Below are 13364 nucleotides of genomic sequence, written 5' to 3'. Positions count from 1 at the left end.
TCGATTCCAATGAGATATCTCGCCAATGCTTTGAGATAGTGCTCTCCAATCTGCGGGCCTTGGAAGAACGATAGCAGCAGTCGATCCGTGCGTCTCTTAAGGGCAGGCCGGGCTCATAACTGTTGAAAAGAATAATACTGTATCGATTCACGAATCACTAGCGATTTCTATGGCCAATGGAAAATCAATGAAGGTCTGATTCTTCTAAACGAATGACTATCTAGCTACTATTTATGCCTTTGATTAAGAGCCGGATTTCGGCTTAATCGAAGCGAATATCGCCGAATATTATGGCCAAGTAGCGGTGTGGAGAAATCAAATCACTTCCAAATCGGGCAAGCGGTCATATAATTCAATAACACCGCTCCAGAGTTGCCCGTGAAAAAGAATTTGCCGTCTACTCAAACTTGGTAAGGGTCTTGCCTGAATGGATGGTAGAAAATGCCGGGGGGAAGACCATGAGATCTAGCGTCAGCAATTCTAAATGTATTAATTTGTTCCTGATCAACTGAATTTACGCTATATTTCAGAAATGTCTTGCAAGCATTGCCGGATGGTCATGGATAAATACCTTGGAGTTATGCACACAACATAAGCTTAGTAAGCAATACTTATCCTCGTCCGATCCGCATCATCCACTTTGTTCTTCCTCCGTCAAATCATTTAACAGGACTACAGGATCCAAACATTCATCGATCGATCAACATGATTGTGCTTCTATATGGAAATTAGCTACTACATCTCTGTTATACTTTAGCATCATGACTCCCGCCGATGAATTATTTCTCCATCCACCGGATCCTCCTCAGTTCCGGATTCGACGAAAACCAGTCTCCAATCCCCATCTCCATCAAAGCTATAGGAATGATGGTGACAGAGGTTCATCACAACCGCCCAGTCCGACTGTCAGGGCTATAACGACGGTATCGTCTTCGGATATTTTGCCTCCAATGCTTCCGCGCCCACCATTGAGGTCCAAAGCATCCGCTATCACGATTGCTGACCCCTATTCTGGTCGCTGCGAGAGGAACTTCAACAGCAATGATTGGACTTCCGCCTCAGTCCAGCGCGCTGCTACGGACATGATTCCTCCATCGGAATCCAGGACCACTCAGTCGTCCGCTTCAGTGACTGTGCAAAAAGCCTTTGGTGAAGCCCGACATTTCCTGGGTGGACTCATCAGCCGTCCGGCAGAGTCCAATAAGCATTTTACCATATTACGCCACTCACACGGCGTGGTCTTCTATCGCGGCAGCACTACATCCGTCACGATCTCTATCTTTTCTGATGCCCCCTTACCTCCCGACCGTTCCTTGTGGCTCCAGAACAAGGGCTGGACAGGAAAAACGGGGATGCGCGCCAAGGCTCTATTCCGACTGACGGATGACTGGCTGGACATCACACCCACTCTGGCCTTGCGCTCCGACCAAGTAGAGCCAAACGACGAGCGGGCATGGCAGCGTGACATTGCCAAGTTTCTGAAAAAGGCTCCGTCGCGTGTGCACGACACACATCGCCTGCGCGAGACGGCCGTCGTACGGATTCCTGCTGAGGCCGGCGACGGGTACTTTCAGGTTGTACTTTGTCAGGGGCCGAAAAAGAAGGTTCTTTGTACGAGTCCAGTGTTTCGCATTCTTTCCACCTCTCTTGAACCGAGCTCGATTCGTGGCGCTAGTTTGGCTACCCTCCCGTTGGAGGTGGGTGCGATGGTGCTGGGGCTATACGCGCAGACAGCGGCGCAGACCGTCATTAACCCGGCCACATCGCTCGTACAATCGAAGATTCAACCTCTTAAGCCCTCCTGGGTCACACAGACTGCTGCTGAAACAGCCTACGGGATTGGAATGTCCATGCGATCAAGCGATGACAACAGTAATCAGGGCCCTGCGGCAGCAATGGCCCACGGTCAACAGGAAGCGATCTCTTTAGAGACAGGACCGAGTCCGCCATACCCCATGAGCTTCAAAGCGCGAGCTGAAGCCATTCAAGGAGAAAGGGTCTATGACATGCAACGGATGCGACTCAGTAAGGTTCCCGATCTGATTTTGGACCGGCTACATGGTTTCTTCTTCGGCTGGGCGCGACTTCTATCCGCCAAAGAGAATAGCGAATGGTCAGGTTCTCAATGGTATCAGGCCATTCTTGCCATTCGCAATCTAGATCCCTCTCAGCAGGCGCGTGTGAACATGTCCCTGGTGATGAAACGAGTCACCACCGTTCGCTTCCTGGAGGAGGTTGAACTCCCCGCTCAGTCCCGCGTTGAGGTACGTGTTCTTGGATTTCTTCGACCTGATATACCGCCACCCCGCGGAACGAGTGAGGAGGAATTACTGGAAGCCCGAAATGCCGCTGCTGAAGCGGCCATGTTGGCGGATGCTTGCGACACGGCATACGCCCAGAATGTCCTGGATTATCCAGCTTGGGGACCGGATAGTCGAATAGAAGCTGGAGTTATTGACCGCACCAAAGATGGAGTTGAAAGCATGCGGGCCCGCGGCCAGAAGATCGTTGAACGTGTCCCACTGCATTGGCTGGGAGTGAGATCTCCTACAGCAGAGATACGAGACCGACAGATTACCATGAATGGATTCTACGTGGTCCGCTGAGAATTTAGACTGTCTCGATAGAATCGTGGATAGCATTTTCTTGGTGCTGATATTGACAACGGGAATTATATTTCCAGGGCACCATGTTCTCAGAAAGTTCCATCAAAACCCCATTCGACCTGCCTCACCCACTCACTGCTGCTCGCCTTCCACCTGCGGATCATGGCCATCAACTGTTCGTTTTGGCGCAAATTCTCTGACTTGATTCTCTCCAAAGCACACCGGGCGATGTCTTCCTCGACTTCAGCCCCAAATAGAAGAGCAAACGAGGCAGAATCGCGTTCTTCCACATCGCTTACCTGCTCCTTGACAGCGTCAAACTCGACCAGCAACAAAGGATTGTCCGCAAGCTTCTTCACTAGGTTCATAAGTCTTCTCCCGAGCTCCATTGCCGGATCCTTTGTGCGAGGATTGCGGTCTGGTGATGGGAGACGCAGTATGTCCATCTGCAACCTCGACGGCAGGGCAGCAGGCGACCTGTATTGATCCTCCCATTCATTTTGCCGTCCTCAGCGACTCAATATTCGCGACAATCCGCTCCATCATCCCCTGCAGCAAGTCATACCGCCCAGGATCAGATACATACCTCACTTCTCCCTTCAAGATCGTCAATGACTCCAAAATCGCCTCTATCGAGACCACAAAACGATTGAGGTCCTTATCGAATCTCAACGGATGCCGACTCACTATCCGTGCGCGACAAATGTACTCCTCCACGAGATCGGAGACTGTCATGTCACCCTCCGCCTGCGATTGTACACCCGCAGCAATATTGCCACCTATTGCGGCAAAGGGCCTACAGCTGCGCAGGTGCGACTGCAGCGTGAGCCAGTGCTTTCCCTCCGTACTGCCCCGCCAACCCTTATTCTTCGCAGAAAGTTCCCGGTTTATTGCTTCCACATGAGGGTAGTGCAGGTAAGCGAGTGCCCAGCACCTGTGTTGATGGAGGTAGGATTTTGGGGGATACCATCTCCATTTATTGAAGAGGGAGTGGGGGGCGGATGGGTCAAAGGTCCAGCCCTTACTGAGGAACGTGATGGCGTCGTCTTCACGGGAGTAAGGTGAACCTGCGACAGGAAACACCGTATCCAGCGAGTGTGCTGCCGAGTTGATTCTTCAAATAGCGGCAGGAGGACCTTGTGCAAGTATTCTCTGCGGTGTTTTTCAGGAAGGTAGTCGAAGGCGGTTTCCAGGAAGCACCGGAACAAGGGGCGATCGGATACGGTGGCAACCTCTGGGAGAGGTCTCTCTCCTTTTTCGGCGGCAAGCCAGTCGGCCTCCGATATGGCTTCTCGTTCGCTCGGGCCAGAAGCGGCGTTTGCCATCGAGGCCATTGCAGTAAATACCGAAGTGAAGTCTGCCGCGCGGCGGAACAGTCGCAGAACTGCCATGACAACCTCGCTACGGACATCAATGTGGTTGTTTGAATCGAAGATATTTTGAAGTATGCCAAAGCAGTTGGATATATCGATAAAGGTTGCGTCAGAGAGGAGCTGGGCGAGCATCTTGGCTGTCGTGATCTTGACATAGGGCTGGGTCTTTGTCGATGGATCATGACAATCAGACAGTCCCAGCTGATGTTTACCGGCGTTGCAGACAAAGTTGGAGAACGTGTTGCACATTCGAGCGGCGTGGTGCGGCAAGAGTCGCGCCCCATATTCAATAATTTCATTTGCCGATGGTACGAGGATGCGTCTGGGAAAGACTTGAGGGTTTGGAGCACAAATCTTATGACTCAATGTCCTGTCCCGTAGGCGCTATGCCTCTGTAGTGACTATATTTGTTGCATATGTCATAACTAGTAATAATTAAATAGCTCAACTTAGACCCAACCTATCATTTCTATCCGCGGTACGAGGAAAACAGAGGATCAGTTGATAGAGTCATACAGGAAGAAACATAGTACAATCGACATTTACATCCTTTGTCTGGATATTGACATAGATATGCTAATGCTATTGACACTTGGATAACTATTAATACCTGTTTAGATGATAGTTGATCTTGATAATAAGCGACTGTGTAAACATCCCTTTGTGCATGTTATGTAGTTGTACTTCAAAGTATATCCTGAATCAAACATTGACATTAACATCAAATAGAACTCAATCAACTCACTCAGCACGCACCAGCTAAGAGCAGAGACACTCACTGCAGTCCATCAGCAAAACGCACTACATCTCTGCTTAAGGAATAAGGTAAAGGTAAACTTACTATGCAGCCCTATCACACCCACCGCCGTTGAATCCATTTTTCTGACACTAGACAAGTCAGTCAGTATCAATATAAGGTGGAAAACAATGCATATGACTTACAGCATAGTTACACTGCAGGTTCGCAATGAACCATGCTTCGCTTTCGCCAATGTCGCCGAGGAGGGGGATGCATTTCCGGAGGACGTTGAGTGGGTTTGGATTTAGATTTGGATGTGCCAGGACGGAGAGGGGGAAAAGGGTTGCCCCTGCCAGCAGAGAGAATTTCATGATCTTGATTGTTGGTTGTTCTGCGAGTATATGATTGACTAAGTTGTTGATTTGGGTTGGATGAAGACGAGGCGAGGCGTTTATACTTGGATATGTTCTTTGTTTACTTGACGGGACACAATTGCGGCTGTGTTCAATAGATCAATAAGCAGGGGGATAACCTATTGATACTCGAATATGGATAATGAGGTTTGTCTGCGCCGTCGGTTAGTGGGTTCGAGGCTCGAATGTCTTTGTTTGGAAAATACATAGTATCAAAGAATTGTGTCACAGTCAACATACAAAGGCTTGGCCACTCCTTCCGGGGACTTGGGTATCATGTTAAAAGCATCCATCTATGTGACTGTAAATAGTGATCCCCTGTGTCGACTGCATAATACTTGGTCATATGCTCGATAACGAAGCATGTCTCAGCATTATCAGAGATATCCGCTAGTACTGGCAGTGCTGGACTATGTTATATCTCCAGGTTGTACAGAGTATGCTTTAACGGATCCAAGCCTATCCATTCGCCCAGAAGGCATAAATATAATAACTTACTGCAATCAGGCCAACCCCTCTTTATACCTCTTAACCTCCGGCCAAATCACCTCCCACCTTTCCAAACTCTCCTTCCTCCAAATCTGCTCACGGGAATAGAACTCCCTAAACTGGGGTACTCCATCATCCAACCTCACAAAATCCCTCTTACTCCTCGTGTAGATATGCACATCCGGGCTTACCCTCCAAGCCTCATCCAGCGTCCCCACCCGCACAAATCGACAATACGGTCCTGCCCCGGCGTAGTGCGACCAAACCGCTACATGGCACTTGGGACAGCGAGCGATATCCTGTCCTTTGCCTGATTCAGATGGCGTGAGGATCATTTCCGGTTCAACTACCTGGTTCTGGGCTACGTGTGCGAGTGGCGGGCCGGCTGGTTTTGCGGGGCTCTCCGCAGACGCAGGGACGGTTGGAGTGGACGAGGGGATGGGAGTGACCATGCTAGCCTCAATGACGGCGTTTAGGGCGAATGCGGTGCCGGTCTCGCGCTGACAGGAGGTGCAGTGGCAGCAGTGGATGATAAGGGGTTGGGTTTCGAGACGATACCGGATGAGGCCGCAGGCGCAGCCGCCTTCTATGGGAAATAGGGTATTCTCTGCTGTATTGGTTGTCATTTTCGGTGTTTGTCGTAGAAAGAGAATGACGGAAGGGGTGATGAGGACTCTGCAGAGATGGATTGAGGTTTATATACGTATCTGGATCAGCTATGCAGCTGCGGGGTCTCGTATTTGGTGGGGTATCGCTGCGATAGGGTAGTAAATTATATAGTTATCAATACGAGGTTCGCGGTATGAGGATATATATTCCAGCCATCATATAATGTCAATGCCATCAATTCTAGGGCTGCACAGTAGGCAGGTCAGACTGAAATTGGTACAAAATATGAGGAATCATTCCCAGATCGTCTAAAGCCCTCATCTGAGCTGCACTAATAATGCTCTAACTAATGTAACATCCAATATCTACTGATTAACAATACTTATATACATGAATCAAATGTGGCAACGACATTGCCCACTGTGAAATCGCTGCTCAAATTGGATGCTGTGAACGGCGAGAAAGGAAAAGTCACGAAGAAGAGAAACAGTAGAGACTCAACCCTGGAGTTCCGGTAGATCCTTGCCGGGGTACTTAGAGTAGTCCCCATTATCCGATTCCATCGGTGGCCCACGTGTTTGCTTCATACTGACGGCCGGCGGGGGAAATCCTCCTCGCAGTTCGTCGGTGTTGTAGTAGTGTGGAAGACCGATCCCAGGTGCAATATGCATGTTAGCCACGTTGGCTTTTGCTTTGCGATGGCGTGAGACCCATAAGAAGAGAAAGACCGAAATGAGGAGTGCGCCGACTCCGGCACCGACACCAATTCCGGCCTTTGCGGCTGTTGATAAGAACAAGCCAGTAGAGGTGGATGAAGAAGGGTGAACCGAGGCCTGGGCACGGGGGGAGGTCTGTGAAGCCTCCGTGGAGGTGGATGCTGCCGTAATGGACTGCTGCGAGACTGGAGAATGGGTTGTCGAGGTCGTGGCTGTGGGGTTGGGTGTGGATATAGCAGTTTGATATTTTATTCCAAGCCGGGACAGATCAGAAGCCACAAATTCGACTGTGATAGGCTGTGCCCACATGATCATGGAGCCGGTCATCTGTATCTCCTGGGTCGCCCTTGCTCCTCGGGCGAAAACGAATGTCGAGCTTTTCTCTGGGAGGTAGCTCGTACATCCGGCGTACATTGATGGCGGTCCATCACTATAGCTCACTTCCGTGGTAGTGTACACGAAATTACTGGATCCATGATCAGCATTCAGAACAAACGCCATGGGCGATGGGTGAGCGCGCACGAGTAACAGCATACTGCAGTGGTTATCTGATCACCAACGGCGACAAAGGCAGAGGTATATCCCACAGGACAGGCTCCAGGGTTATAGACTTGTGTCGCCGCCGTTCTTCCCACGTTTGCAAATCCAGATGGGAAACAAGAGCTGACCACGGTTTCGCAGTTTTGTATCAAGAGGCCACTGGGCTTTACCCAGTTGTAGCTGAAAGGCTCCCAGGTCCAGGAGTATGCACAACCCGCCGGTGGCGTGAACATGGTCGGCAGAGGGAGTGTTGTCGTAGAGATAGATGTGGAGGACCACGTCTGTGACGTCTGGGTGGCTGGTATGTCGACCACCCACATCTTCAACAGGAGATTCGAGACCTCGAGATTTGCTTGTTCTTAGTTAACGGAAATCGACATCATACGGCGGAGTATGGGTTTGGCTCGCCTTAAGAGGAACCCCCGTAAACGGTACTAGATCATTTAGGGTTGCACTCTGTCCCTGAACTACCAAATTTCTGGCTTCCATCCTCCTTAGATACAGAATTAGCGCCGGGAGCGTAAACGAGGCTGCGTGCCACACTATCTACAGCTAAGCGGTTACATCTAACGCTGCTAGCCTCTGGGATCGAGTTCATCCTATCATCGGTAGACCCGAAGTTCCTACGGTGATCGACGAACATCAACTACCTTGATAGGCCTATGCATTTTAGATAGGAAGGACTATTAGTCCTGCGACATCAGAATAAGATCTTTACTGTCTCGGTTTGCTCAATCCTGCGCATCCAGTCGCTTGGTAGAGACCTCAACCCTGGAGCGCGGTCGAGGCATCCTTTACATATCAAATCAGGCCATCGTCGGGGCCAACCCTGTTACTGGCAAATATCAATAAGTTACTAACTAAATGCAGCATACAGCTTGATTATCCCCTAGTGATTATTAGACCGCATCAATGGTTCAATGTGGCGGGGTCAATTCGCAACAGTCATTTCCAGGCGCCTAAATCAAGTGGAAATCGTTGTAGACTGTTGCAATCGCACATGTGAGTTAGGTTACTTTTACAGGTTCTATCGGCATTATAACGTGGCTAGAGATACAGAAGTTCACCCTCGTTTACTAACTAAAAGGATGATGTCTCGACCCTGCTTGCAACCACTGAGCCCAAAATAGACCCGCCGAAAATGCTCGCTCATAAGCGCGAATGTTCTAGCTGTACCTTTAGGCCAGACTTTAGTTCACTTTTACAGTGCAGTGAGCTGAGACGCGCCAAGTATCTAGGGATGGTTTTGAAATGGGCCTGCTTATTCACTATCTCAACACCATTGGCCCAGTTGATGGCTCGGCGCGAAGCCGGCGGCAACCTATGTAGCAATCAAGTGGACGCAAAACTACCTGCTCAAGTACGGGGGCTTAAAGAAATTTCTTTTAAGTACTCCAGACAGAATGATCCGATCAGGTCATGAATCCAATTTCTGGGTCTGATCACTTTACTATTAGCAGCGCGTACTTAGCCATACCTTCCCGCTTCAAGTCTGTTTCGATCGTCCATCCTTTCTTGGATATAGACTCATTACCTGCTACAAGCGGGAAATGTCAATATGCAAGTCTGATCCCATCATGGCCAGGTCCTACCAGATTAAGAGCCAGCGACTCAAGTTGAGTGCTGTTGGACACGTGCTTTTGGCCTTTCTCGGTGTCTTTGTGCTACTCAGCCTGTTTTCTAATCACCGTATGTTCCTTAACATGCTTGAGCAATTGATTATCTATGATGGTATGGTGCTAACACACCACAGACAAAATTGCAACCCCAGGGGCATCTCAGCGTACCCCGACAATAGGCAAGGTGACGATGATATACGGGAGCCATTCGATCTACGAGAGAACTTTGGAGACGCACAAGGAGCACAGTCGGCGACTGGGCTACCCTCTTACGGTTCTGCGGAATCCGATACTGAATGGCATTTGGAACAAGCTCGCCATTCTTCAGTCAGTCTTGCTCCGGGAACTGGAAAAGCCGGCCGATCAGCGATTGCAGTGGCTCTTGTGAGTACCTGCAACTCCTGGGGCGTAGATTTGACACTGACGAGAAACACGCTGACGCTACACAGTTGGTTCGACAGCGACACGGTGCTGATGAATCCTAACATGCCGCTGGAGGCATTTCTTCCCCCGCCGGAATTGTCCAACATGCACCTGTTGGCGAGCAGGGACTGGAATGGGCTACACAGCGGGGACTTTTTCCTTCGCGTTCATCCCTGGTCCGTGGAATTGCTTTCTGCCGCCCTCGCCTACCCGGTTGTGAAGCCTAACGTCCAGCTTATGTGGATCGAGCAGTCCGCCATCAACAATGTCTTGGCCGAGAACGAGTACTTTGCTCGATCGACCGTGTACTGCCCGCTCCGGTGGTTCAATGCCTACATGAGACATCCAAACGGGGTAGATCTCAACCCTGATACTCCGCTGCATCTCCAGGTGTCCCCTGGTGACCTCCTCGTTCACTTTCCGGGAACCCCAAAAGCCAATTTGACGCAGATCCTGACGCCGTATCTTGAGATAGCAGAATCACATAGTAGGGACTGGGAGGTCCCACTGGAGGAGACGAGGTATATAGACGAGACGAAAAGGTTCTGGGCGGACTTGCGTTTTGGCTCGTTCGGTCGGATAACCTCTATCCCTGAAACGATCGGTGCAGATGCTGCGAAAGGTAATTAGTTGTGTAGCACTGCGTATACTTTATATACTCTTGATAGACGCGTTACGGCATACTTTGTACATCTATTGAGGATCGTCTAAATGCACTCTGAATTAATCGCTGTACAAGAGGATCAGACATGTTAATAGCCCCCAGTTTCGCAAGACTACACTCCCGGAACAGCCAGATCCTACGTCCTGATTTGTGTAAAGGTCGGGCTATGGTTATTTTATATGAGGTTGACCATGTTGATATTCCTAAGTCAATTATACAAAGGGCTAGTTATCATACATACAAACAAATCACTCAACAATAACCAGCATCTTTTTCCACCATGTATCCCTAACCCTCGGCGGCTTCTCCGCGGCAATAATCTCCGCCAACCCAGTCTGCATATCCACCTCCTCACTCCGCCACGCCCACGGGTCCTCCCAGAAGATCAACCTGTGACCGAAATACAGCACCAGGAAAGCCGGAATGCCGATATACGCCGTGAAGAAATTACTCGCGGACCACTCGGACGGAAAGAACACGGTAAACCCGTTAATCAGCGCGAGGAAGGCCGCACCAACAAGGCCAACAACCATCCCGTATGGCTGCATCTTGGAGGTATACGGCTTCTCGATGCCCTGGACCTTGCAGGCCTTGTCGAACCGGAAGTACACAATGCTGCAGCAGATCCAGGAGATGAAGCCGGAGGTATTGGTGAAGTTGATGAGCCAGTTGAAGACGGTGTTGGAGCCGTTGCCGACGGCGAGGTAGGCGAGCAGGGAGAAAAGAGAGGAGATGCCGACGGCCATGTAGGGGACGCCCCAGCGGTTACAGGCTTTGAAGACGCTGGGGGCGTTGCCGGAGACGGCGAGGGAGTAGAGCGAGCGGGAGGACATGTACAGGAACGAATTGCCGGCGGACCAGGCGGACGTCAGAATGGCGGCGTTGACGATGCTGTCGAGCACGGGGATGCCGGCGTTGTGGATGGCCACGACCCAGGGGGAGGAGGAGGCGTCGCCGTTGCCAGAGGTGATTTGCTGGGCTTTGGAGGAGCAGATGACGCCGATGGCGAGGGCGCCGAAGATGTAGAAGAAGACGAGTCGGTAGATGTAGCGGCGGGCGGCGGTGGGGACGTTGCGGCGGGGGGACTCCATCTCGCCGCCGGAGATGATGATCAGTTCTGGGGCGAAGATGAAGGCGATGGCGCTCTTGACGATGCACTGCAGCAGGCCGACGAAGCGGCCGGCGTCACCGTGCACCAGATACTCGTTCATCGGGCCGGGGTCCTTCCAGTAGTGGAAGCCGAGACGTTGGCGGTTGGGGCCGCCGCCCCAGAAGAGGATGAAGGAGAGGACCAGCAGGCCGATCAGAGTGATAATCTTGATGCCGGCGAACCAGAATTCGGTCTCGCCGTAGGCTTTGACGGGCATAAAGTTGAGCAGAACAATGATGACCAGCATGATGGAGATCCACACGGCGATGTGCACGCCGGGGTGCCAGTAATCGATGACCATGGACGCGGCGACAATCTCGTACGGCACCAGGATCCCCAGCGAATACCAGTATAGATAGCCCATGGCGAAACCCATGCTGCGCGACACATAGCGAAACCCATGGTAACTCATTGTCCCTCCATGTACCGGCAGATACGCGCCAATCTCGGCCATCCCCGTCACCAGCGCATACACCAGGACGGAAATAAAGACGTACCCGAGCAGCAGCGACAGAGGACCACCGATGGCGAGCGCCTGTCCCGACCCGACAAACAGACCCGTCCCGATGGTGCCACCCAGCGCCATCAGCTGTACATGACGGTTTTTCAGTCCTCGCTCGGTGATTTTGTATCGTTCGTCCAGGAGATCGCGCTCGACCAAGGCCTGGATGGTGCCATGTTTGACGTTGGCCTCGGGGTCATGGTAATGGGCCGAAGCGGCAGTGGGTTTTTCTTCCGCCATTTTCCTTGATCCTTGATTCTGATTCTTGTTGATGTACAAGGAAGAGAAGATGGAAAGAAACTGGGGGGGAGGACAGCCCGGGGGACGGGAGGTTAAGTAGGAATTTTCTGGCGACCCGAGGTCGGTTATCTAGCTATCATGGGAATAAGTCCGTGCAACGGCCTCCCATAAGACAGAGACACGAGATCATCCCGATAGATAAATCTCTCTCTCTTTCTTTGTTCTTTCTCACCGGCTCCCCCGCACCCGGAACGGTGACACTGAGACGCAGGAGTCACAATGGCCCGTTATTGGTGCATACAGCTGATAAGGACATGGATGCGGGGGCGGGAGACAAGATGATTGGCTGGAAGGAGAAACACGAGGCATTTAAAGCCACGCTAGGCTGGAAGTAGATTAGGGTCAGACTGTAGGGGCAATTTATCTTTGTGGCTGATTCCTTGATTAGCGAGCGCACATTCACAGATAATATTAGATAGGAGGAAGAATCAGATAGAATAGGGACTGTAGATGCAAGTACACAAGTGCCTTACAGGACATTGCATATGATGTAGATACTGTAGATCTAGTATTCCATCTGTTCAGGAAATAGACTACTTCCAGATCATATGATCTGGGGAAGACCCATCTCCCCAGATTTTACCTAATAGAAACACCATACTCCAGAGCACAGTGGAGAGCATCAGCACTCCACTCACTCTGAGTCTGGAATCATATCATCTTTACAGAATATGCCCTCATATTGATACTTTAACCTTTTGACAAACTTTTCCTTCAGCCATGAACCAAATCCAGCTGTCTTCAAGCCTTGTCACCTTGTTTAAGCCACACTCCGTATCTAACCGGCCCGGCACCGGACCGGGAATCTGTGGCTGTCCTCATCTGGAGGTGTACGCATATGTCTCTCCATATGCTTATCTTTGGAGATCTGACTAGGCCTACCATTATTACCTCATCTGAGATGCATCCGATAAGATATCCATTTGGTAGACAGATCATGCCATGTGACAGCCTTATTGCAGAATCAATAGGGTTCAGTGGCTTGTCTGAATAGTTGCCACAGTTAAGGGCCGGAACTCCGAGGATAACCTTGCCTTTCCATGGGGAAAGATTGTTATGAGATGTGTGGATAACATAAGGCTGCTATCAATTTCTTGTATCATGCAACAAAGTAAATTATTAGCAAGCATTCCAGGCAATATAGCTGTGGTCATGTCTCCTACTTATGCTCACAATATCTAGAATAAGCCATGCTCAATCTCTGCTCCAGCCTCAATTACT

The 13364-nt window shown here is 50.6% G+C and overlaps 6 protein-coding genes across 6 annotated transcripts; 2 read left to right on the top strand and 4 right to left on the bottom strand.

Annotated features, from left to right (window-relative positions):
• Window positions 1-761: 761 nt before the first annotated feature.
• On the top strand, window positions 762-2606 carry NFIA_113840 (uncharacterized protein; the record flags this gene model as incomplete). The annotated part of the gene is made up of 1 exon (XM_001262749.1): window positions 762-2606. One exon carries the CDS (start codon window positions 762-764, stop codon window positions 2604-2606), a length of 1845 nt encoding a protein of 614 aa, XP_001262750.1.
• An 89-nt stretch (window positions 2607-2695) lies between these two features.
• Window positions 2696-4228, bottom strand: NFIA_113830 (uncharacterized protein; the record flags this gene model as incomplete). Its single annotated transcript, XM_001262748.1, has 3 exons — window positions 2696-3083; window positions 3193-3540; window positions 3690-4228. 3 exons carry the CDS (start codon window positions 4226-4228, stop codon window positions 2696-2698), a joined length of 1275 nt encoding a protein of 424 aa, XP_001262749.1.
• A 591-nt stretch (window positions 4229-4819) lies between these two features.
• NFIA_113820 (uncharacterized protein) lies at window positions 4820-5089 on the bottom strand (the record flags this gene model as incomplete). Its single annotated transcript, XM_001262747.1, has 2 exons — window positions 4820-4867; window positions 4922-5089. 2 exons carry the CDS (start codon window positions 5087-5089, stop codon window positions 4820-4822), a joined length of 216 nt encoding a protein of 71 aa, XP_001262748.1.
• A 1637-nt stretch (window positions 5090-6726) lies between these two features.
• Window positions 6727-7479, bottom strand: NFIA_113810 (uncharacterized protein; the record flags this gene model as incomplete). Its single annotated transcript, XM_001262746.1, has 1 exon — window positions 6727-7479. The coding sequence occupies one exon, from the start codon at window positions 7477-7479 to the stop codon at window positions 6727-6729; it is 753 nt and encodes a 250-aa protein (XP_001262747.1).
• Window positions 7480-9062: 1583 nt separating this feature from the next.
• NFIA_113800 (glycosyltransferase family 34 protein) lies at window positions 9063-10157 on the top strand (the record flags this gene model as incomplete). Its single annotated transcript, XM_001262745.1, has 3 exons — window positions 9063-9174; window positions 9239-9488; window positions 9554-10157. 3 exons carry the CDS (start codon window positions 9063-9065, stop codon window positions 10155-10157), a joined length of 966 nt encoding a protein of 321 aa, XP_001262746.1.
• Window positions 10158-10439: 282 nt separating this feature from the next.
• NFIA_113790 (proline permease PrnB) lies at window positions 10440-12083 on the bottom strand (the record flags this gene model as incomplete). Its single annotated transcript, XM_001262744.1, has 1 exon — window positions 10440-12083. The coding sequence occupies one exon, from the start codon at window positions 12081-12083 to the stop codon at window positions 10440-10442; it is 1644 nt and encodes a 547-aa protein (XP_001262745.1).
• Window positions 12084-13364: the final 1281 nt, after the last annotated feature.

The sequence above is a fragment of the Aspergillus fischeri genome, genomic scaffold, assembly GCF_000149645.3.
Source record: "Aspergillus fischeri NRRL 181 1099437636259 genomic scaffold, whole genome shotgun sequence".
Classification (NCBI taxonomy): Eukaryota; Fungi; Ascomycota; class Eurotiomycetes; order Eurotiales; family Aspergillaceae; genus Aspergillus; species Aspergillus fischeri.
Note: the sequence above shows the minus strand (reverse complement) of the source record. Positions and strands in the feature narration are given on the sequence as shown.